The sequence below is a fragment of the Dermacentor silvarum genome, chromosome 5 (assembly GCF_013339745.2).
Source record: "Dermacentor silvarum isolate Dsil-2018 chromosome 5, BIME_Dsil_1.4, whole genome shotgun sequence".
NCBI lineage: Eukaryota > Metazoa > Arthropoda > Arachnida > Ixodida > Ixodidae > Dermacentor > Dermacentor silvarum.
In genome coordinates, this window is record NC_051158.1 from 100952350 (window position 1) to 100978568 (window position 26219).

The window sequence follows — 26219 nt, forward strand, 5'->3', positions numbered from 1 at the left end:
CCGAGAAACGCGTCATGCGGCAACAATGTTTGCGTGAACGAGGTTCGTTGAAGCGCGGCACATATGCACTGCGTGCGACATACTCAGTGACCCAAGTTGGTCCGACGGTTGGTTGGTTTGGAACCCATTACCCTCAGCACAGCAGCCCGATGGGCTACCCATTCGATCACAGACTACCCAGGTAGGCGGGAAAGCGGTTAGGTACGAACGTACATACGTAGATAGAGAGTTGGCGCCCGGAAAGTGCGTGAAATACCTTTAGAATGCTAGCGCAATAAAAGACAGTCGGAACGTTCGGACACAGTTGGAACACCGCGTCAAGTCAGGACTCGGGACATTAGCTCAAAAGTCGAGATCATCCCTCCAAATTCGGGACCGGTTAACAACCCCGAAGTGGCGACCATGTTGCAAAATATCATACGGCTGCACGGCGCGAAAACAGCTGCAATTTTCAGCACACGCCCGCGCGCCCTTCCTTTTCAGGGAGATGGGCAAGCAGCCAGACAGTCAAAGTCGCATGCACATATGCCTCTACGTAAGACGCACTGCCTACCACGTCATCGATTATGGCACGTGACCACTGTAAATGGTCAAATGTGGAACGCGCAATACAACCACTGGTAGTGCGCGACGCAGCAAAGGGAGGAGGGGATGAAGTAAGACAAAGAGGCGTGCGCTCGCGACGTAGGCAAGGAAGGAATGTCGCTTGCGGACACCAGTATAGTGGGAAGGAGAGAGTACATAATTGGTCGTGAAGTTCACCCCCTGGTAGCATTGCAACGTGAGAATACAATGTCTGCTAATTACTCTCATAATGAACCATCTTGAAAAGTTATCGCGGCAAGACGCTCTCTAGACGGAGCCTGGTGAGGAGCCCTTCAAAGAATGCGTAACTTTACACTATTTTTGAAGAATCATGCAAAGCGTAGTGAAAAATCTATGTTATGCGAAGCCGTGTGCAGGGAGCCTACCAAGTTAATGAAACGACCATGAGAACACCAAGACATAGGCGACACTTTCATGACGTACATGACACGCATGACATGACATTCTTGTCATGAGTCCACAAGCGTCCCTTTAGCTGCGCCTAAGAAACCTTCAGGCGACAGCCTTAGTGATGCTCATGACTATGACTTCTACCATCATCCTTTAGTGTTTCCTTCACTTAGTGCCCACGTCCGAACCCATTCCAGTGGTTTTTGAGTGTTAATCTTTTTCGCTGGGTCATTGTCATGACCTACATGACACGCATATCATGACCTATCATTTATGTTTGTCATACACTCTTGTCATATTATGCCAATCTTGGTACCTACCAATTTAACGAAACGACCATGAGAGCACAAACATGTAGGCGGCTAGATAGATAGATAGATAGATAGATAGATAGATAGATAGATAGATAGATAGATAGATAGATAGATAGATAGATAGATAGATACTATCAAAGCGGCAAATGTTCGCCAAGAAATGCTTCGCATTTAAGACAACCTACAAGCTCATAAGCGAATGTTGTTTCATTTTTCGCAGGCGCTTGACAACGGTACTGCAACTGTAACAGGTTATCAATACCAATCGCGCAAGATGACCGTCCGGTGGGGCGGCGTCGACCACAAAAGCGCCAGCTGCAAAATGGCGATCAAGGAATTAGTCAACAAAACGGACGAATACATAATCCGCGAGCTCAAGGTATCGCCGTGCACGCAGACTTCTCTGGTGAAGACGTGCCCCGACAGCTACGACAATGCGGAAGTAAGACAAAAGTGCCACAGCTACACGAGTCTGCTGGAGGACAGCGTTAACATGCGCGTCTACAAAAACCTGCACTGCGCCATCTGCAATAAACGCAATCTAAATAAACTGAGCTGCAGCCTAAAAGCACTGCTAGGGCCTCCGGCGAGAGCTCCCGAATATTCGGGCACATCCTACGCCGTGGTCATGGACTTCAGCAATTGGCAGGCGTCCGTTATATCGGCCGCACCGACCAAAAACGTCTGCGGTCGCGACGAGATTCACGAACCGGTGGCAAACCGGTGCGTGCGGTCGGCCTGCCCAGCCGACGTGTGCGTCCGTCGCGACGACTGCCAGTGGACTCGGCTCCGTCGCGACCAAGTCGCAGTGCGAGAAGACTCGACTCTGCTACCGAGTCCAGACTCCGAGGTGGAGCTCAGGCCCGACCGCTGGCACATGGATGGACCAGACGCCGTGATGGCCTGCATGCCTCCTCCGCAAGCGGCGCTGAGGCCGGAGGGCTTCGAGAACGTCCTGTCCACCGTGCTGCTCCTAATTTCTGTGCTGTGTCTGGTGCTTCACGTGGCGGCGTACGCGCTGGTTTCCAAGCTTCGAACCGGTCCTTCGCGGCTGGTGCTGTGCCTCGCGTTATCTGTGCTCGTGGCCCAAGGCAGCTTCGTGGCCGGCGGAATGTTCTTCGAGTCAGGCTCGGCGCTGTGCAGCACGTTCGCCGTGGTGTCCCACGCCGCTCACCTAGCGGCGTTCTTCTGGATGAACGTGATGGCGATGGACGTGCAACGAACGTTCCGCAGGGGAGTGAGCGGCAGTTCGCGCGCCGCCAGCGCGTTCCTGTCGTACTCGGCGTACGCGTGGCTCGCTCCGGCGGTACTCGTGGCCGCGGCGTCGACGCTCCAGTATCTCGAGCCGGAGTCCGCGTGGAGCCCTTCGTACGGCACGCCGTACTGCTGGATCAATCGACCGCTCAGCCTGATCGCATTCTTTGGCGCGCCCGTGCTCCTGCTGCTTCTGGCCAACACTGCATTCTTCCTCCTCACGGCGCGTAGTATTCACCTCACCACTGAACAGGTAAGCAAATGATTCATGCTGCGTTGGCACATGTTGCTGTTTGTAGGCAGTTCACGCTAGAGGGCAGCTTTTAGCAGGTTAGAATACATCCTACAAGATTTGTGGCATGGGAGCTGCCGCGGTGGCTCAGTTGGCTAAGGCGTTGCGCTGCTGAGCACGAGGTCGCGGGATCGAATCCCGGCCGCGTCGGCCGCATTGCGATGGAGGCGAAACGCAAGAACGCCCGTGTGCTTGCGTTGTAGCGTACGTTAAGGAACCCCAGCTGGTCAAAATTAATCCAGAGCCCTACACTAGGGCGTGCCTCATAATCAGAACTGGTTTTGCCACGCAAAACCCCAGAAAGAAGATTTGTGGTACGGCACGTTCCTGTGAGAATTTTAAAGGTATGCTAGTGTTTCTATAGAAAGCAACTGTGTCATCCGTCGCGAATATCCGTCGGTGCCGATATTACTCTTTGAATTTTAACACTAAGCTCCGATACCTGCAAATAAGTACGCGGCCAATTGACCATCAGTGTCATGGCGCTTAAGGCTTTCCGAGCACTATTGCCAGCAGCAGGCGCCCCGAGAACGGGAATGAATTTCAATGGTAATGTTTCCGGCTCTTTATTATGAACGACATAGCCCTAAACGTTCGTATAGAGCAAGAGACACAAATTATTCCAGAATCATAAAATTATCTAACTTGATACTGCTACTATTAGACAGTATGAAGAAGTTTGGTCGAAGTCCATAGATATTTAGGGCCGCACAGGCAATCAATACATGTCCACGTGTTCATGCGCGTGGTGCGCCATAATATGTAGAAGTGCTGTACTGTGATACACATACGGGCACCAAGGAAGACGAAGACGGTCAGAAGGTTATCTGCGCGCCTTCGCGACTATCTTAGGCGGTGGAACAACGCCGGTTCTGGTGATTCTACTGTCCTCCCGAGTGTACGTCCGCAGCTGGTGTAACAGAAGACGAAGGCGTATAGCTACGAAAAACACTGCTAGTTAGACAGAAAAAGCTATTATAGGACTATATTTCAGCAGTTGCGAGTCTTGGACGCCATTGTGGAAGTTGATGCTCGACAAGCAGCAGCGCTAACTAGTGGAGGACGAAGAAAAGAGAATCACAACACAAAAATCACAAATTTAAACAAAATAGCAGATTCATTAGCGCGAGTATCCCTGAGTGGATCAATAATATCGGTTCTTCCAGTAGTTGGGCACATAACAGCGATTAGATACCGAAAATATTCAATCCGTAGAGATGCCATTGAATCAATAACATGGGCTCAATATCAGCATCCAAAGTTTCCGTGGAAAATCCAGTGGTGTCAATCAAGACAATAAGAAGTGGTGATAACCAGATTGCGCTGCCGCCTAACCCCCCCCCCCCCCTTCAATCTATATTTACACAGGACTGGTCTGGCGATATCGCCCCTGTGTCAAGTCTGCCAGGAAACAGAATCGCTAGATCACTATTTTTTATATGTCGCCGCTATACAGTATTAAGAAAAAGGCTTCTAGAAATTCAACTTGCTAAATTAAGGCTAATCTTACATCAGAAATAATACTAACGTTCGGTGCATCAGTTCTCGGCTTCAGCCCCAGGGAGTCCTTGATGCCGTTTGTGCTTTCATGCGATCAGCTAAACCAATATATTTTTAAATGATTACTTTCATATTGATTTGTTTTCTCTTTTTCCATATTGTTTCCCCTTTTTTAATTGCATATGTAAATCTTAAAGACATTACTTAAAAGTTCAGACAGCGATTCTTGGCCAATGCCCCAGTGTGAGTACGAGCCAAAGTGACCATCATCATAATCACAAGCGCTGACTCTCAAGCAAACGTTTATTTGAAAACGACGCGAAATCGACAATTTTGTTGCACACGGTTGGTTCTTTGCACATGGTTGGTTCGATAAAGAGCCGCGCATGCGCACGGCTCTTTATCGTAGTCAGGTTGGCGCTTCTGTATATATTCATGTCGGTGTCAAATCAACCTTTTAACTAAAGTCAGCGCTTCTGTTGGTGTATTCTTTTCTTCGTTTTCGTCTACTTAGCACTGGTGCTTCTCAAGTAGGCTATATTTCGCCATAGGTGCGTTTGGGCTTACTAAATGCGGAGAAATACTTGGCTGTGAGATACGCGTATGTATACTGGCTAAAAAGCTCAGTTACGTTAAGCTTCGCTTGAATTTGCATAAAGCGTATTCTGTGCGTAGTTGCGAAGATCTTTTAAAACAGAAGCTTTTCTTTGCGAACCTCGCCGGGTTTCGTGATTGTGGCTGTGGCATGGCTGTTTCCTTACCGGATAGACCCACCAATAACAGCGGAGTACGCGCACCGCGCGCGCTGATACGTTCCTTGCAACCCCACCAGATGGCACTCGCCACCGCGCATACGTGGCAGCGCGGGCGCAGAGGTAAGAAAAAAAAAAGAACCAGAAGCTCGCCTTCACGCAACCACGGTTGCACGGTAATGAGGAAGTAAACGCTTTTTGCGGATCGAATGGATTCCCACTGCGCTACGTGCGCATGCGCGTGCATGCTGCGCCTGACACCAGGATGCTTTCAAGGCGACCGTCGTACTCCCGCTACTATTCAGCAACTACACTTAACAAAAAGGCTTGGTATAATTTGTGTGTGCCCGAGCTTGTGTGTGTGTGTCTGTGCGTGCGTGCGTGCGTGCGGTGCGTGCGTGTTTCGACTCTTTATGCACTCACACAAAGCTTCGCTGTTTATACTCCTACTGGGATCTGCTGCATTTTTTACCAAGTCTTTATTATATAGTTTTCATATTTGCGATAGGCAAATAAAGTGTCCGGCCAAAGTGGCGCCTCGTTTGCTTCCCTGCGCAAGGCAGAGCGGCAATAGTGTGGGTATACATAAGATTTGATGGTCCACTGCAGTTAAACAGGATTGCGCGCGGCGCAGCCCACAGACGGTCGCTGAGCTTGTAGCCTCGAAAAATACCATAGCGTCCAATTGCGTCCTCTGCACAGAATGGTGTAAACGCGGGCAACAACAGTGCAATGGTAAAGATTCTTGATCCTCAAGAAACAGGAGAGAATTATCGGGCCAAGTAAGGGTTAATTCAGGGGACACGCAAACATATCGCGCCAGTTCTTTCAATTGACGCGTTCTAATACGAGTGAGTGCTGTTTCGCTGCGAAGAGATCTGGCTTACAATGGCGAGAAGAAAGTCGCAATAAAAGCGCGAGCACGTTATGCATGTCCTAACGCTGTCTCACAGACGAAGGTAGCCCGACGATCCGTGTCCAGTGGAGGGGGCAGCGGCGCCAGCATGGAGCGGGGTCGTCTGGCGCTCTACGTCAAGCTGGCCGTGGTGTTCGGGCTCACGTGGGTGTTTGGCTTCGCGGCTGCCTTGACCGGTGTGCAAGCACTGTGGTACCCGTTCATCGTGCTGTGCAGCCTCCAGGGAGCATTCATATTCCTCGCCTTCACCTTCAAGAGGAGCGTTCTGCGTATGGTAAGCACCTACCTTAGATCGTGTAAAAAAAAAAAAAAACTAACGCTGAAGCCAAAGAAAAAAGGAAATGCGAGAACATAGCGAAACGTACTAAATATTCCGTAATTACTGAATATATCCACTTTTTGTTGAACTTTCGCATACTTTGTTGTGTAGGGAAGCTGTGAACAAGCTCTCTACTGTAGCTGGGAGGAGTGTCTGCGCGAATGTCTTATACAGTGTAATCATGATATGTTCACGTAATGGATACCAAACTTTTAGTTGGCGCAAATAATTCGTTCTATAAAGTTGGTGACGCTGCTAACCGAGTGTGTCCGTATATGCAATGAATCCAAAATATATGTACGAATAAATAAATCGTGCTCTGATAAAATTCAGTGGCGATTTAGCGGCAAATGCGAGAAAAATGCGTGAGCAATTACGTCGCACTACTCTGAGGTCCCGGATCCATGATTTGAACCGTGCTCACTGCATTACAAGGTGTTGTGCAAGAGCTCACTCGACACACGTCCTGCCTCTTGGAGAAGCGAAGTGAAACCGCCGTCTGTAGCACTATATGCACAGGGTGTTTCACTTAACTTTAGCCAAACTCAAAAAATATGCAAATGCCACGCACCTGGATAGAACCAAGGTAATGTTGTTTGGCGTCGCTTGGAGATACTCAGATTATTTTTGCATTCCACCTAATTACATTATTAGTCCTAATTAATTAATCAACTTCTCAATTATGATAGATGAAAAGTGTCAATGAGAAGAATGTAAAGCAACATGAGAAACTCCCGATACAGCTTTATGTTGCTCAAAACACGCTACATAAAAGTGGTTTTCCGAGTGTGAAATATGCCCGCGAATACACGCAAACTGCTTTGGGTGGCCATCGCGCGGCAGTTTTGCATGTATTCGCGGGCATCTTTAGGAATTTTTAGAGTAATCATTACACTAATCACACTAGTTTTTACAGTATACATCAACCGAGGCACAGACAAAACAGATATCGAAAACTAATTGCATGAGGCACAGCTCGCCCGCTCCGACCTGGCAAGACAAAAGTCTTTAATTAGCCAGGTCAGGCAGGCGGCAGAGGCCAGTGGGGCCCTGGACTCAGAGGCTCCGACCACTCCTCCTTAATATCTTTTCCATTACAATAAAGTTTCTATTAAAGTTTCTATTAATTAAGAAAAATTCAGAGCCCTTCCGCTACTGTGAAGATGGAAGCCAGCGAAGCTGTGACTATGGTGGGTCTGCTGTAGTGAATGTTGCCATAGTGTAGATATTGTCATTATTGATTATATTGAGCGTCTTCGGCATGCTTGTCAAAGAGCAAGGACACCGGCATCCTGTTTTGGCCCGGCGCGATGGCCACGTAGTGCGTTTGCTGCGCCAAGTCCGCCCCATCATCATAGACTAGCATGAGCCACAGCGTTTTTCAAAGCCGCGGCACATTGGACGGCAGCGTCAGGATCCGGTGAGATCTCTCCCGCTCCTGCTCTCAGCGGCTCATACCCACATATCCAACGCGGTTATGAGCCACATGTGATTTCTTTCTTTCCTTCCTTCTTTCTTGTCCATGGCTCATACCCGCATATCCAACGCGGTTATGAGCCACATGTGATTTCTTGCTTTCCTTCCTTCTTTCTTGTCCATGGCTCATACCCGCATATCCAACGCGGTTATGAGCCACATGTGATTTCTTGCTTTCCTTCCTTCTTTCTTGTCCATGGCTCATACCCGCATATCCAACGCGGTTATGAGCCACATGTGATTTCTTTCTTTCCTTCCTTCTTTCTTGTCCATGGCTCATACCCACATATCCAACGCGGTTATGAGCCACATGTGATTTCTTTCTTTCCTTCCTTCTTTCTTGTCCATGGCTCATACCCGCATATCCAACGCGGTTATGAGCCACATGTGATTTCTTTCTTTCCTTCCTTCTTTCTTGTCCATGGCTCATACCCGCATAGCCAATGCGGGTATGCGCCACACGTGATCTTATTATCGCTAATCGTGACGTAACTGACGAGCATGTGATGTTATTAATGGCATGACCTATCAGTTATGTTAGTCATCCGTTTTGACACCTGTGCTAAGGCACAACTGGCGGGAATCTGCCACGCACATGGAGCCGAAATGCTGATTATGATTATTATGGGCCGAAATGCTGATTAGTGTTTTTTTTTCTACACGCGGACACGATCATGGGGGAACTAGCCCTTAACAGCTTCGATGTAAAAACGTCCAATGCAGCTTAGCCGCATCATTATTGCCATTATGCTCTAGGTAGCTAGCAGAAGTCAGATAAAAATTCAAGCCACTTGTGTGTAGGCAGGGCCAACATAACCACACCAGACTCCCCGCTTTTATCGCCGCTGTCCCGCGGCTTACGTGTGGTACGGTGTTTTGTCCCGCTCTGACTTCTCCGGACGCCGAGATGTCCCGAAATCAGATTCAGAAAGGCTCGAGAGGCGGGCGGCAGAGCAAAACACTGCCGGAAATTAGGTCTTAGCCCCTGCGATGTTATAACGGTTCGGAAAGCGAATCGTCCGGTTAGTTATTTAGGTATTGGTCAGAATGACGCATTTGCTGACGAAAGCGCGATTCTGTTCAGTCGCGCGAGGGCAAGAAAGCTGTTTGCCTTCCGAAACGTTCCAAGATTGCACGGCCAATTCGGGCTTGTTTTTTTTTTTTTTTTCATCCAGCTGCAACGGACTTCTCAGCGCGTTGGCTAACGAGTCGTAACCAAGCCAAACCGCAATGACCACGCCGTCTCCATGCCGTCTTTCTTGTTGCGCATGTGGTGGAAGCACGTGGAGTATGCCGCTACGCCAGTGCAAGTTTACTGCAGAATTTGGAAGACTATCCCTTCAGATTAATAGAACTTGCAATAAATGTTGAATCTCGTATATACCCCCCCCCCCCCCTCAGCTCTCCCGTCCCGCTTTGGTGTTCGAGGAGTCTGGTCACATTCGGCATAACTCAGTCCGCTTTAGATCGAGACATGCGTTGAGGATGGTGCTTGAGGCAACGGTATAATTTAGATTGCATGGTGGCCGGTTTTCTTAAGTCAGCTTCCCCGCTATGCGGCCTTGTTATGCGACGAAGCATATAAAAGTTGGAAACGGGTCCCCGTTACGTGACATTGTGCACCCGTGAACAAAGGTATACGTACCAGGGGCTGCGCGATAAAGCCGATTTTTTAGTCAATTAAAGTTTAATCTTGTTGATTACGAAGAAATTCAGTTTTTTCAAGCGACCCTGTGGTCCGTATACTTTTGCTCACGGGTGCACGTGTTGTGTTTAATGTACGCGGACGCGCACACGCCGTTCCCGGTAACACTACGAGCTACCTGGGCGTCTAATAATTGCACTGGCAGCCATTCACAGCTGTTTCTGAAGTTTCTGTGGCCCAGAAAAAAACAAGAAAGATAGACATATTTCTTTTTTATTATTTTAACGCACCCCTCGTTCCTCTTTCGGCGAATCTCCCTAATTTCGAGGTCGCCGGTTGACAGAGATGTGTATGTTCGAGTAGCGGTTTCTTCCATCTACACAATGATTCCAAAGTAAGATGTGTAGGCAGTTTTGTTACAAAGATAGAAGCTATATTTTTGTTACATCCATTTTAACATGCGACCACTCTGACTATTTTGAAGATGTTGCACCTCGATAATAATAATAATAATAATAATAATAATAATAATAATAATAATAATAACAATAATTAAACTCAGGCGGCTCCCACGCATTAAGTCAACTGGTGGTAAGAGATGTTTTCTTTGACCTTTCATGCAATGTCTTCAATTCCTCTACACTTCCACAAAGCTCAAGGCACCTCACATGACGCACGTCATGTCCAATTTTGATCACTTCTCCACACTCGGCTACTTTTGTTGCTTACTTCAGGGCTCGTCTGCTTGTCTATGCGAGCACCTAGCCAGTGGCATGCAGTTAATCTTGCAGACTGGCAAAGGATGTTCCCGGTGGCACATGCTCATTTGCACGTTCACAGTGGCGCAAGTCGTACACTTGGCAAGGCAGCAAGCAGGAGGCCAAGAAAGCGTCGCTTAAAAAAAAAAGCACCAGCTGACGTGACTGTTTCCGCTATGCAGTGCGAGCGAATGAATGTTGTAACGGTTCGCGCGTCAGTCTTTAACACTGCATATTTATTCTAGCGGGGAAAAAATAGGCGTGCTCGCACCGCAAGCTGCTTTACACGCATCTTGGGAGAGGAGTGGTTGCTTATTTTTTTTCCCGACTCCTGCAAGGTAAGCTTTGCACGTCAGTGGAAGCTCCAATGCTATCAGTACAACAAAGCAGTGGGCGAGCTGTGTACGATTGTTAGGACTGTTGTTTGCAATGCTCGGAGAAAAAAAAATTATTTCACTGCAAATACAGCGGGAACTACAGTTTGTAAGAATGAAAGAACACGCGCTTGATTATTCCACGGTGGCGTTCGCGATTAGTTTTCTTTTTTTTTTTCTTTTGTTACTCGCTAGATGGAAAGTTTATTTTGTAAAATGCTTTCTACGAGCATGTTTAGTACATACACAATAAATTAATCATTCAACGCTCGCGGTCACGAGTAATTTGTTTAACATGGGGATATCGTTTGTCACATGACCTCTTATTACACACGTAGTTACAAGGATGTCTCTATTCGCGTTAGTCTGACCTGTTCCAAAGCTCCAAGGAAGCTCACGATGAAAGTATTCAAGTTAGCATGCCGACCATTTTATAATTCCTATTTCCGAGAATTTATTTCTCCGAAACATTTAGCAAGGACAATTTTTAGAATTCTTCTTTGCTTTATATCGCGCTAGTCTTGTGCACGTATGCGGTAGACTCATCTTCCTTTGTCCCGTTTTCCTGCACGCCAAGCAGTATTACACCAAGAAACGGAGTTTGACCGCCTGTAAGATCATGCTATATATAGCGTCCCGCTCAAATTGGTGGCACTTTAAATTGTTTTAACACGACAACAAAAAACATCTCACTCAAGATCCCAACTCAAGGTGATAATGAAGAATTTCAACGTCGTAAAAATGTACCAATTCAACCCAGAAATCTTAAACACCATTCCACGTAGAAATAAATAAGAACGACTTCAATTTTTTTTTTCGGAAATGGAGAGTGCATCCGCACAAAATGCAATGAAATGTTTGAGTGAAACAAGCTATCTCGTTTAGGAATTAATGAACTAAGCGGAATTCTACGACGGGACGTATTGCCGGTTGAGCCAGTGGATGAGCCCGACGCAGCGGAGTGCTAGTCGAGCTGCGCCATTCGTTGCAGTCATGCCACGTCACAGTTGCCTGCTGCTAACGCGTCACAGAAAGTGTTCACATAAATAAAGCTGGCTGCGGCGGCTGCATTTCGATGGAGGCGACATGCAAAAACGCCCGTGTGCTTGCGTTGTAGGGCACGTTAAAGAACCCCAGGTGGTCGAAATTAATCCGGAGCCCTCCACTACGGCGTTCCTCATAATCAGAACTGGTTTGGCACGTAAAACCCCAGAAAGAAGAAGATAAATAAGGCTTCTCTTTACAAGTGAGTCTTCTGCGGACTTAATCGGTGATCCTTCGCATCGTATGAATCCAGCTTTAGTAAATGGTTTTCTGAACTATTCACAACTAAAGACTACGGGCTACGAGTTAATTCTCTCACGCTAAAATCAAACTTCGGGTGTTAACGAAATGTCGTCGCAATGCTACGAAAGACGTCATACGCAGTGTTCTCCGTTCTTACGATAGGCGCATCTGACAAGCAGCGCATATTTAAAGTGACATCCGGTCACGAAAGAATGAAATAAGCTAGGCTAGAACATGACGTCACACAGAAAATCTTCGCAAGCCGACTCTCGGTGAAGTAATTCCTCTCACCATTTCTCTCTCGAAAAGAAGTCGTCAAAAGAGCGCGTGACCTTACTTTCGGTGTACTCCGCTCAGTGCGTTTGGGTACCGGTAGGTTTTAATCGACGCACCCATTGTTCGGGAGCACTTTGGCAACTGCAGTGTGCGCATTTTCTCGCGATATGCTTGTGAAACTTCTGTCGTGTACTGCAGCGCATATATCGGGTGTTTGAGCGAAAACTGTCAGAATTTTTTAGAGGTTGCTTGTGGCAGATAGCACAATTTTAGTTCACGACCTGGTCAACTCGAAGAGGCGCACGTTACTTGCACAAAAAATTGAAATGCGTACTAGACTAATTAACCAAACATTGACTAAGTCTTTAACTAATTACCTTATGGCCCATATTGCAATTTGCAAATTTTAGCTGTGGAGTTCGTAAGGCGCATTCAGTTGGAATTAATTCTCAGGGTGACATCAGTTTCGAGATATTAATTGCCGAACTTTGTGTAGAAATGTTTAGGCGTTCCAATTACCTGTGTGCTTAAAAAATGCAGAGGTGTGTTTATCCACAACCTCATCAAGAACTAAATAAATCGCAGTGTGTCCAGTGACGGCAGTTACAAACAAGAACATACTGTAATCCAGTAATGTGAAATGTACTTTATCCAGATAAATACACGACAAACGAATGTAAGTTATGTGGCTCAAGATCAACCTATGAACATATGCTGTGGGAATGTCAAGGGCTGACGAGTAGCAACGGGGAGACAGCCTCTCTCGAAGGCCTCCGCGCGCGTTGGTGTCCTGTGCTGCTCAACTCAGCCCCAGAAGATCAAGTGTGGGCAGTCCAGCAGGCCGACGACGACGCAAGAGCCCAAGGGCTCGTGGCAGACGCCTAGGCAGGATAAAGCCCACCCTATAACTTGCCGGACAAAAAATGAAGTTTTCACCTACCTCAATGCATAAAAACGCCGTTAGGGTGAGAAAGTAACTGGAACGCCGATGCATTTGGGAATTCTTGGATCAGGGCATTCTTGCTGGAGACTTTTTTGCGATCTGGGGATAGTTTGCTGGGGACTTGCTTCAAGTGTTCGTTAGCCTGGGTACTACTGAAGACGACGCTCTCTGCTCCGCCCTTTTAACCGCCGCTTAAACTTGCGTCCAAACGGGATCATAGCAGCCGATACAGAATCATTAATGGCTAAGCGGCCGTCGTTTATACTCAGTGGTTGACCCGTGTCACTGGGGCGAACGCAACTTAAGGTTTGCTGCTTCGCAGTGCACCTTCGGCGCTCTGCCTGTGCCTGGGTCGCCTGCGACGGGAGGCGATCTTGACAGTACGCGCCACATGGGGCCGCTGTGCGTATGCTCCGCCCAGCCATGAACATGAGCTTCAGTATAACCTGCAAATTGGTATTTTACAATAAAACGAATTCACAGTAACAACGTACCGTCATTTATTGGTCTGCGGCCCCTAAAGTGACATCTACCTACGTAACCCCGCCCACACAGCGTTTCGCGCCCGGTCACTTCGCTTCCCTTAGCGGGATCCCTCTGTGTCAGGCCTGATGGTGAACCGTAGGATAAAATAAAAAAAACAATGCAAATTTGAAATGTGTAATGACGCATAAAATTGAAAAAGAAAGTCAATCTAACACGCGACATGAACAGAGGACCTCGCTGTCATGGGCACAACGCTCTTTAACGCAACGCTACGAGACACGAGCATAGAGATAGCTTATTCCAAAGTATTTATCGGCTGTCGCGTAGCGGTGCTCAGCTAGGGACGAACGGAGCAAAGTGTGTTATACACCTCCGTAATACCCTGCGAAAGGCGTATTTCGAGGAGCGAAAGTCCCCGGATGTCTATATCGCAACTCAAGCGTGCGCACGATGCCCAAGTAAATTACGAGGAATAACGTCTCGTCATAAAGCCTGGCCTCGATCACGTGACCTCCACAACACTGCGCCCACGAGAAGACGGGACGGGACGCATGAAGTCAACGCCAACTCCCTTCCTGGCTCGCACTCGAATGTTTGCCCTCGCGCTCGCAGCAATCACATGACCAACAACGTAGGTCGCGCAGGCCAGTCAATCTTTACAAACCTGGAGTTGATACAGAACAGCAGGGCAAAAGCGAATATGTGCATCGAGCGTTCGTATAATTGACATCGAAAAAAAAAACATCGGATAAAAAACGACTCTGAATGCAAGGTTATACGCGGCAGGCGCCGTGTGGTCCGTAAACAGGATGGAAACAACCACGCCAGAAAAGTGCTTCTATGTTTTGTCAATTATTGAACGGGAATAATTTACCGAGGATGTGCTACAATCGCACACAGTGTGTTTAAAAATGCTACGTCTTTTCTTTGCGAAAAAAAAAAGTTTGATGTCTTATGTGTCGCGCTTGAAATGATTCCTGAAAGGGGCCCACCTTTCAACGTCGTTCTAGAAATTAAAACACATGTAACTAAATTAAATCAATCTTACGCGCTGTAGTTAAACGGACACTGCAGATAAACGCTTAATCATACTGATGAAGTGTTCTATATTTGTTAATTTACAGGGAATAGGTTGATTTCCAGAAAATTAAGTGGTGAAAGTAGATTTTTTATTAATTTCATGCCGAAATTTACTGTGTACGTCCCTGTGACGTCACGAATGTCAACGTATTGTATTGTGCATCACTTGGCCGTTCTGATGGTGGTGGAAGTGTGGTTGTGGAAATGTAGTGGAACGAAGGCATCGTCACGGGTCTATTGCTTTTGTTTTTCCTGTCTTAGTACGCCTCTTCTCGCGCTAAGCGTGACTCTTTGGGTATCGTAGAAGGGCAATTTATTAATACAGAGCATACTATGTTTTGCCCCTTTAATATGCACAGAAAGCGTTGCCGAAAGAAAGCGCCATAGGGTGCCCGTGTATGGGACGTTTCTCAGTACGCTGCTCTAACATGGCGTATGAAATAAAAGCACATCACGAACCGTATTCCCATAGTTCGTCCCATGTCATGGCCATTTTCTTTTTTTTTTGTCTTTTTACCTTTCCCCAACAAATCTAAACTACAGTATGGTATCCCCAAGAGGGTGGTCTCGTTATATACAGAATGTGAATAGCATTGTGTTTATACAGTGTTTTGGTATACCCCCCTGTCCTCGCAGGTACGCGACAGGCTGAGCGGGAAGGGGGCCGATCGCCGTCGACGTCCACGGAGCACTTCGACCACGCTGACTGCGCTGCACTCGACGCTGTCCGCTTCGTCATCGGCGCTCGCATCGGTCGCCACCGGCCGAGCGATGCCCGCGCAGACAGCCAGCCCCAAGGGGGTCCAGAAGCCGCTGCTGCGCCGCACGTAGATCGCGGGCTCTCCTCGTTGAGTCGCGCGTTCACATGTGCGAAACAGCCCCGCACAGGCCTGAACTCGCGCGACTGGCGCGACGCTCTGTTCGGGGAACAGACGCACGCTCAGGCGAACAAGACGCCGGCCGAGGGAGGCGGGCTAAATGAGACGATCCTGTCGGAACACCACCACCGGCACGCCACAGCCGCAACCACGACCGACGCTACGGCGCCAGTGCAGAGACTTCTGCCAAATCGAGTGGGAATTGCACCGAATGAAATCAAAACTGGACAAAAAAAAAAACGCGCTACGTCGAATAGTGGTACTATACAGTGCTATTTGTGAGCGGGGTTGTATGAAGCCAACGCGTAGCACCAGCACCGGCAGCCCCGGCACTACTTACTGCTTGCAACACTCTCTCTGAATGCTGAGCGTTCTCACCGGACATTAATTACCTGTTTCCGTGCACGCCGCTGGTCGCTTTATACTGAGCGTTAATGAGCATTACCTATAGTTACCTAAATTGCCAGCACATTCAAACGGAAAATATAGCGGATGATGATGTACGCTCATCCGTGAGGTTTAGGCGACGGCCCGGCATTTCCATGCCCCTGCCGATATCGCCGGAAACACCCAAGTTTCAGGTCGACCCGGCGTTGATGGCGTCTTACGCCCCAGCAAATTAAAACGCCCTTGTAGCCACCATGGAAAGGAAACACATCGGCTCAATAAAAATACATGGTCTCTGCGTGTTCTGCTGCTCGTGGACACATGCCATCTGTACACGGCAAAGAGTGAAACGGCGCTTACTGATACGAACTCATGAATGCTAAATAATGAAGGCAACACAGGAGTGTATCACGCCAGCAGCCTGCAAATCTGCAACACAGAATAATAATAATAATAATAATAATAATAATAATAATAATAATAATAATAATAATAATAATAATAATAGTAAAGCACACGTGCCCTCATGCTTCACTCGCCGTGCTGCAACGATCACATCATTCTTTCACTGTCCGTACGACTTCTGTTTTACAAACATCCCTCGAGAAGAAAACCAGAGCGTGCGAGTTAGTTGTGCGAGATTTATATTTTGGACATAATCAACGTGCGCCGGATTTTTCGAATTTTCTAGTGGTGGCATTTACGGCCAATCAGAGAGGCCATAGCATCCTTCTCGGCCTGTCTTATTGGCTTAAAATGCCGCAATTACAGAATTCAGATAATGTTCAATCGCCTGGCAAGGGAACAAGAATTCATGATGGCCAGTCAGCCTCTAGAGTCTGTAAAGGAGTACATTTATCTAGGTCAATTTACAGATGATTGATGGGTTTTAATGGCGCAAGGGCCAGTTCTGGCCAAAGAGCGCCAAACACATGGTGTAATGAAGTATTAATGGGATCAAAGAATGTAACACGGCTGTAAGCGGGCCTAAAATAAGTCTGTAAATTGCTTAAAATATAAATGTACTAAAATAATGGCAATGATTAGTTACATGTGCTATGATCATAATATGTTGGCAACGATGGATGGTTAAGCGAGGCGCATAGGAGATGGTAGCACTAGTACCTCAACAGGACCCTTGGAGGCAAGGGTCGTGAGGCACGTACGTGCTCTACAAATATGCTTACATTGCAGCTACAACCTCCAAGGAGGAGGTAGTGCTACAAATAACCTGGCCAAATAATTTTTAAGGTGTCGGTTTCTTTTAAAAAGTTTAAGACCGTGTTAAAATTGAAAAGCGGTTCATTGCTGAGAAAAAATGCTCGGTGGAGAGGTACGTGCTCACGATACAGGGAGGGGAAGTACTTTTTCCTCTCTGCATCTATTTCCGGACACTGAAGAAGAACGTGTATAAGAACGTGTATAAGAAGAACGTGTAGGCTATTGCCGCATCTACTACATGTTGGAGGTTCGCTTCCAGTCAGTAGGTGAGCGTGGGTGCCGTAGGTATGGCCTATCCTTAATCTGCAGAGAAGTACTTCTTTGTGTCTGTCTGTCCTTTCGTATGTCCAGTTCCCTAATTTTGGCTTTATCATGTGGAGCTTATTTAATACTTCAGTATCCCACTGGCTTTGCCAATACTTCCTCAACTGATGTCGTATGAAGGGTTTGAGGTCTGCGACTCCTATGGGCTTATTTATATTCGTGTCACTAACGGCAACTGACGTGGCATTTTCGTCGGCAGCTTCATTGCCTTTAATACCTCTGTGACCCGGTACCCAGCAAATGACAATGACTTGGTTGCACATGTACGCTGCACATAACAATGAGTACAGTTCAATAAAAACAGGGTTCTTAAGTTTTTGTAAGCTCATTAGGCCTCTAACTACACTCAATGAATCCGTGAACACAATAGCTTTAGTGATATGTGTCTCCTTTATATGTTTTACGGCTGTGAGTATGGCGAATGCTTCTGCGGTGAATATACTGGTGTGTGGATTTAATGCTCCCGATGCTAAAAACGACGCTCCCAGAGCTGCATAAGCCACACCAGATGGAGACTTTGAGGCATCTGTGTAAAATTCTTCGCAACAGTACTTCGCTTGAAGTTCAAGGAAGTGAGAACTTATGATGATGTGTGGTGTTTTGTGGCGCAAGGGCCAGTTATGGCCAAAGAGCGCCATGCCAGTGTTTGTGAGTGTGCAGTGGAGCGATGAATTCTGAGAAGTAGATGAAGCGTGGCTGTAATGGGGCCTAAAAATAATCGCTGTATAGTGCGTAAAATATACATGTACTAAAATCATGGCAATGACTAATGAGGTGTACTATGCAATGAAGAATGCACTGAGAAAGAATGACACGATATTTAAAATATTTAAGATGCAGTAATTGGCAAGAAGCACTACTGCCTAGACAGAGCCCTTGAACCACAAGGGCCTGGAGGCATGTGCTATAAAAAATTATCACAGCTGCATCCTCTGGAGAGAGGATGCGCTACGAACTAGTTGGGCTAATAACATGCAGGACCACATCGTTCAAAAAATCTACGACTGCTTTGACATTAAAAATCGGTTCTTCGCCAAGAAACATAATGGGGTGAAGCGGGACATGATATCGGTACGCTTGTGAAAAATATTTATTTCTTTCTGTTTCGGCTTCCCGGCACTCCACGAGGACATGCAGGACAGTCAGCCTCTCACCACATCTACCACAGGTTGGTGGTTCACTACCAGTAAGCAAAAAATTGTGGGTGCCATATGTATGTCCTATTCTGAGACGACAGAATAGGACATCAGTTCGTCGTGTTTTCGTTACGGGAGGCCAGAAACCTAACTGTGGTTTAATGAGGTGAAGCTTATTGTTTGTTTCAGCGTCCCACAAGCGTTGCCAGTGGCTTCGCAGTTTCTTTCGCAGGAAAGGCTTCAAATCTGTTGCAGGAACAGCAGTTGTCGGGTTAATAGCCTGAGATGTAACTGATCTGGCCATTTCATCTGCTCGAACATTACCCTCAATGCCTCTATGACCCGGCACCCAGCATATAATCACATGCTGGTTAGATATATACGCTTTACACAGAATGGAATAGAGCTCATTAAGTACAGGGTTTTTGTGTTTACAGAGTGATTGCAATGCTTTCACAACACTTTGCGAGTCCGTAAATATGATAGTCTCTTTGAGTTTTAATTTCATTATAAACTTTACAGCCGATAATATTGCATAGGCCTCAGCCGTAAAGATACTTGTTTGCGGGTGGAGTACACCGGATTCCGCGAAAGATGGGCCGACGGCTGCATAAGAAACCCCGGTATGTGATCTAGAAGCGTCCGTGTAAAACTCTGTACACGAGTACTTGGATTGAAGCTCTAGGAAATGCATTTTAATCTGTGCCTCTGGAGCGTATTTCGTGACCTCTACGAACGATGTGTCACACTCTATGATCTGCCACTGCCACGGCGGTAACAGTTTAGCAGGAGACATAGGTCGATGTTCAAGCAATGGAACATCCATTTGCTCACTAAGATTCCTTACACGTAATGAGAACGGTTTTCTCGCTGCAGGTCGGTTATGGAAGAGTGTAGCAGCGGTCATATCGTTTATGGTGGAATAAGAAGGATGTTCATTGTTTGCTTGTACTGTCAGAAAATACGTGAAACTGCTATATGAACGCTGCAGATGGAGTGACCACTGGTTCGACTCTACATAGAGGCTCTGGATGGGGCTTGTTCGGAAAGCACCGGTTGCGAGGCGAATACCTAAATGGTGAACGGGGTCTAGTATTTTTAATGCACTTGGCGTTGCAGAGTTATAAATTATAGCTCCGTAATCAAGGCGTGAGCGGACAAGACTGTTGTACAAGTTTAGGAGGCATTTTCGATCACTACCCCATGTTGTGTGCGAGAGAATTTTTAAAAGGTTCATAGTCTTCAGACACTTTGTCTTCAGATATTTAAGATGGGGGATGAAGGTAAGCTTAGAGTCCAGAATTAAGCCCAGGAATTTATGTTCACTGCTCACGGATAGTTAATATAGAAGATAGTAGAAGACAGGAAAGATGAAAAGGCGAGAGAGAAAGACGAAGATTGGAGAGAGAGACAGGAAAAGGCAACTACCGATTTCCCCCGGTTGGGTCAGTCCGGGGGTGCCGTCTACGTGAAGCCGAGGCCAAAGAGGTGTGTTGCCTCCGCCGGGGGGCCATAAAGGTCCAAACACCTGGCTTCGGCTCAACCTCCAGGATCCCCTTTTCCCCGGACACGGCTAAGCCACGCACGGTTAAGCGCGGGAGGGTCCAACCCTCTTGTGCTCGGGTACGTGGTGGCGCAACTCACCAAACGCCTGCTTGCGCAGACGCCCCTGCGGGGGTGAGAACTTATATGTGCTTGAGGTGCATGTTTTGATACTTGTATAAAAGAGATATCACACTCGATGGTCTGCATTCCCAGGGTGGTGGAAAGCGAGTAGGGGCCATTAGTAGACTTTCTCTAAGTGAGACACCCGTTTCCTCTGCCATTGCATCCAAACGCAGGAATAGAGGGGTCCTCAAAGCTGGGCGGTTACGATAAAGCCTGGCAGTGGATACGTCACAAGTAAGTGAGTGGCATGGGTGTTCAACATTTGATTCTACCTTGAGGAAGTATGAGAAAGCTAAATATGTCCTTTGGAGATGTAGGGACCATTCATTGGACTCAACATACAGGCTTTCTCTACTGGACTAGTCCTGAAGGCACCTGTAGCCAGGCGGATACCCAGATGGTGAACCGGATCGAGAATCTTTAAAGCACTAGGCGCAGCAGAGTGATAGACTATTGCGCCGTAGTCAAGGCGCGATCGTATCAGACTCTTATACAGGCTCAAAAGGCAGCGCCTGTCACTTCCCCAGGATGTGCGGGACAGAAGTTTCAGTAGGTTCATTGTTTTGAGACATTTCTCTTTAAGATGTTTCAGGTAAGGGATAAAAGTGAGCTTGGAATCTAAGATTATACCTAAAAATTTATGCTGAGAGTTTACAGATAGACGTTCTCCATTCAGAGAAATATCGGGATCCGGTAATATTTCTCTCTTGTTTGAGAAAAGGATGCAGGTACTTTTCTGTGGATTTAGACAAAACCCATTCTCATCCGCCCACTTACACAGTTTGTTTAGGCAAAGCTGTACCTGTCGCTCGCAGATTCCAAGATTACATGATTTGAATCCAATCTGTACATCGTCCACATATACAGAATAAAACATTGTGCGCGGTATAACGGTATGCAAAGAATTCATTTTGGCGATGAAGAGAGTACAGCTCAGCACCCCACCTTGAGGTACACCTGTCTCCTGAGTGAATGGCCGGGATAGGACGTTGCCAACTCTCACACGAAATGTTCTATTATATAGATAATTTTCGATAACGCTCAGCAAGTTACCGCTTATACCCATTCTAGACAAATCTCGGATAATTCCAAAGCGCCACGTAGTATCGTAGGCCTTCTCCATGTCAAGAAATATGTCAAGAAATACTGATAAGAATTGCTTGTGTATGAAGGCATCCCGGATGTTCGCCTACATGCGGACAAGGTGGCCTATAGTAGATCTACCTTCCCTGAATCCACATTGCAGAGGATCTAGTATTTTGTTATCTTTAAGATAATGAATCAAGCGCCGGTTTACCATTTTCTCAAAGAGTTTGCACAAACAGCTTGTCAACGCTATAGGTCTGTAGCTGACGGCTAAAGAGGGGTCCTTGTTCTCTTTGAGAATTGGGATTACGATGGCTTGTTTCCAAGCGGACGGAATGTGACCTGTAGACCACATGGCATTGAAAAGCGACAGGAGTGTTTTGTGAGTTTCAGGGTTTAAGTGTTTAATCATATCATATACTATTCCATCGGTTCCTGGCGCAGACTTGTTGCAACCTTTCAGTGAAGCCTGAAATTCAGCCATGCTAAATGGGTGATTGTATGGTTCGTTTCGCGTGCTTTTCCGATCTAAGGGCAGTCGCTCTGCTTGTCGTTGATATCTTAAAAATGTTTCGGAATAGTGGGATGAACTGGAAACATGTTCGAAGTGTGCACCTAGAAAATCAGCTTGATCTGTAAGGGTACCTCCGTGGATATTTACTAGCGGTAGAGGATGAGATTGCCGACCTTTTAATTTGTTTACTCTATTCCACGCTTTTCTTTCGTCTGTATACGAATTGGTGCTACTGATATATTTATGCCAACTTTCCCGTTTTGCACGGCGGCGTGTTCTTCTTCCTTGCGACTTAATCGCCTTGAAATTAATTAGGTTCTCTGCAGTGGGGGAGTTACGTAGGAGATTCCAAGCATTGTTCTGCTTCTTCCGCGCTTCTTTACACTCCTCATTCCACCATGGTATACGTCGTTTCGAAGGTGATCCGTTTGTTTGGGGAATGCATACTGATGCAGCATCAATTACAAACGCTGTAAAGTATGCTACTGCATCGTCAATACCAAGTGCACGGACATCTTCCCAGGGCAAATGTGTTATTTCGCGAAACCGCGCCCAGTCAGCTGAATCGACTTTCCATCGAGGAACGTATGTACGGCATTCAGCCTGCTTTGTAAGGTTTAAAGCGATAGGAAAGTGGTCACTTCCATAGGGGTTATTAATGACTTCCCAGTCCACATACAGTAGAAGTGTGCCAGACACTATGCTAAGATCTATGGCGGAAACTGGTCATGAACGACCATCGACGCCAGCAACGACGACAACCAGAACAACCAGAAACGCAGACAACGACGACCCATAGTCCTTGTCACGGAGCGGCATATATTCGAATGGTTTGGACGCTGATTAACGACACGCCGAATTACGAGCGTCAAAAACGTGGGCTCCTGACTGTGCAGCGTATAATTTACTCGACATCGACACGCCAAATTACGGGCGTCAAAAGCGTCGTGGCCGCTCGGGCTGCCATCTCGATTCCATACGCGACACGCCGATTACGGACCCAGAAGTGTGCGAGTACGTCTGCGTGGTATGCCGGGTTCCACCTTGGCCCTTGACATTGGGAAAGAGGAGAATCTGCGGTTCTTCGTCCATGGTGAAAGGGTCGCGGCCAAGATTGTTGGGAGCAAAGAGCCGTGAATTCGGAGAACTCTACATAGCGGCAGTTTCCCTACATAGGGAACTAGGGAAAAGAGAGGCTATTTAAGCGCAGGTTTTGGGCCCTGCTGATGAGTCTAGACGCTGAACCTATGCGCTGCTGAGAAGCCGTTGGGGGGCTAGTGCCGTCCAGTATCGCCTGGGCCGCCTGGCCACGTCGGAACTCCGAGGAACTTGTTGACGTACGAGACGTCAAACGAGCGTCTGCAACGAAGCTCACGGTAGTTCGCCTCAAGTTAGCTCAACCTGCTTGAGAGAAGACGTCAAATCTAGACTCCCGGGAAACCCATCCCAGCAATTCGCATCCACCTCGACAAGATCGGACCGCCAGCATTCTTCTGGAAAGCTTTGTGCACCGACTTCCACGGTTTATGGACTTGCTGCTGCTGCCCGGTCATGCGTATGACACCATTTGCTTTCTTTTGAACTTTGATTTCTTGAACTCCATTTCCTCCAAAATGTCGCTACTGCTACACCACCAAAAACCGTGCGCTCACAATTCTCATGCACGTGCGTTCGACACTGCACACGAATGTGTCAGTAGCATTAATCGATAAATCTCCACGATTATCGTTCTCCGTTCACCGTGCTGCTTTTTGTACGGAACGTCCTGTTCGCGGACGCCAGTTTATGTCACAGCTGTCCCCGATTCGTCGTCGGCGCGAAGTCAAGCGACGGGGTAGACAAGCTGGTTGGTCGTTCCGTACGCAAGCGAGCACAGTGAAAAGAGTCAGAGTCGGGAGTAAACAAAAAAAACAGATATTTATCGGCTTATAAATACACACAGATGAATAAAATACAATAATAAAAAACACAAGTCAGACTAACACACCTGAACTTAATCGAACACAATAATGAAGACAAATAAATACGAGCAATGAACAGTAGATATAAAAATGAAACAGTGCGAGGATCAAATACACAAGAATACACTTAACAGTTTTCACTAAAACAAAGTTCAAGAGCAATGAAAGTTCAAAAGAAAACAAATGGTGTCATACGCATGGCCGGGCAGCAGCAGCAAGTCCATAAACCGTGGAAGTCGGTGCACAAAGCTTTCCCGAAGAATGCTGGCGGCCCGATCTTGTCGAGGTGGATGCGAATTGCTGGGCTGGGTTTCCCGGGAGTCTAGATTTGACGTCTTCTCTCAAGCAGGTTGAGCTAACTTGAGGCGAACTACCGTGAGCTTCGTTGCAGACGCTCGTTTGACGTCTCGTACGTCAACAGGTTCCTCGGAGTTCTGACGTGGCCAGGCGGCCCAGGCGATACTGGACGGCACTGCCCCCCAACGGCTTCTCAGCAGCGCATAGGTTCAGCTTCTAGACTCATCAGCAGAGCCCAAAACCTGCGCTTAAATAGCCCCTCCTTTCCCTAGTTCACTATGTAGGGAAACTGCCGCTATGTAGAGTTCTCCGAATTCACGGCTCTTTGCTCCCAACAATCTTGGCCGCGTCCCTTTCACCATGGACGAAGAACCGCAGATTCTCCTCTCTCCCAATGTCAAGGGCCAAGGTGGAACCCAGCATACCACGCTGACGTACACGCACACTTCTGGGTCCGTAATCGGCGTGTCGCGTATGGAATCGAGATGGCAGCCCGAGCGGCCACGACGCTTTTGACGCCCGTAATTTAGCGTGTCGATGTCGAGTAAATTATACGCTGCACAGTCAGGAGCCCACGTTTTTGACGCTCGTAATTCGGCGTGTCGTTAATCAGCGTCCAAACCATTCGAAAATATGCCGCTCCGTGACAGTCCTCGTCGGCGACTTCAACGTCGACGTTCGCAAAGACGACTGGATCGTCAGGCACGTGCGCGACCGTTACGGTCTCGACTGCGTGTATGACCACAGCCCCGTCAACAGCAGGCAGCCGACCACCATCCACGGGTCCTGCATAGACCTTGTCTTTGCGTCCTCCTCCTCATCCTTGTGCGTCCAGCCCCTATTCACGGACCCTCTCACCGTCCACTTTAGCGACCACAAGGCAGTCGTGCTCGTCGTGCGCTAAATCGACACTCGCCACTCACTCACCATCTCAACGAGCACGCTCCCCAGAGGCCCCGCAGAGAGGGACGGACGTAACCGGAGGCATCCCCCTCGTCGTCACCATCTCAACGACCACGCTCCCCAGACGCCCCGCAGAGAGGGATGGACGTAACCGGAGGCATCCCCCTCGTCGACGCAACCTCTGAAGAGAAGAAAGAGAAGAAGAATGAAAAGAAGAGAACAACAGAGCAGCAATAATAATATAATATAGTATAATAATAAGAATCGCGGTGATGCCAATAAAATAATAACAACTTTACGTTACCTACTTACGATTCTCTCTTCTCTCTCATCCCAGACCACCACCACCACACCATCACCACCACCACCACACCAACAACACCAACACCACGGAACCCCACTATGGTCTGCATTTACACGTGTCCCTCGCGCGGGGGCATGCGACGGAGCTTTTTTTTTTAATTTCGTTATGTTCCCCAGCAGACAACATTGCATAGGCTTCAGCCGTATAGATACACTTGTTTCCGGGTGCACGGCATCGGATTCCGAGAAGGATGGACCGATTATTGCATAAAGCACGCCGGCATGTGACTTAGAAGCACCGCTGTAGAACTCTATGGACGAGCACTTCTACTGAGGTTCTAGGAAATGCATTCGAATGCGTGCCTCTGCAGCGTGTTTTGTCATCTCTACGAACAATGTATTACATTCTATAAGCCGCCACTGCCACAGCGCCAATGGCTCCGCTCGGACCATCAGGCTATGCACTTGAATTGGAACTCCCATTTCTCAGAAAGTTTTCTTGAGTGCAGAGAGAATGCTTCTGTAGTTGCAGGTCGAATATTAAACAGCATTGCAGATGTGACGTCGTTTACGGTAACGTAAGAGGGATGGTCGCAGTTTGCGTTCACTTTCAGGAAGTACATGATCAAACTGGAATATGACTTCTGAAGACAGACACCATTCCTTAGCTTCAACGTAGAGACTCTCTACAGGACTTGTCCTGAAGGCAACAGTCGCCAGGCAGATACCTACGTGATGGACAGGATCCAACATCTTCAAGGCGCTAGGAGTAGCCAATTGATACTCTATGACCCGGTGTGATATCCCTTACAAAAATGGCTTTGAGCTTTCAGTCACCCACGAGTCATTCCAGTCACCTACCGGTAGACTCGA

General features: G+C 47.5%; 1 protein-coding gene across 1 annotated transcript in view; it reads left to right on the forward strand.

Moving 5' to 3' along the window:
* The window catches only part of LOC119453673 (probable G-protein coupled receptor Mth-like 11), a 45610-nt gene extending 29618 nt beyond the window's left edge, over positions 1 to 15992 (forward strand). Inside the window, 3 exon segments of the mRNA XM_037715721.2 lie at positions 1531 to 2817; positions 6062 to 6298; positions 15305 to 15992. Of these exon segments, the coding sequence (XP_037571649.2) occupies positions 1531 to 2817; positions 6062 to 6298; positions 15305 to 15499 (1719 nt within the window). The 3' untranslated portion in view covers positions 15500 to 15992.
* The last annotated feature ends 10227 nt before the right edge of the window (positions 15993 to 26219 follow it).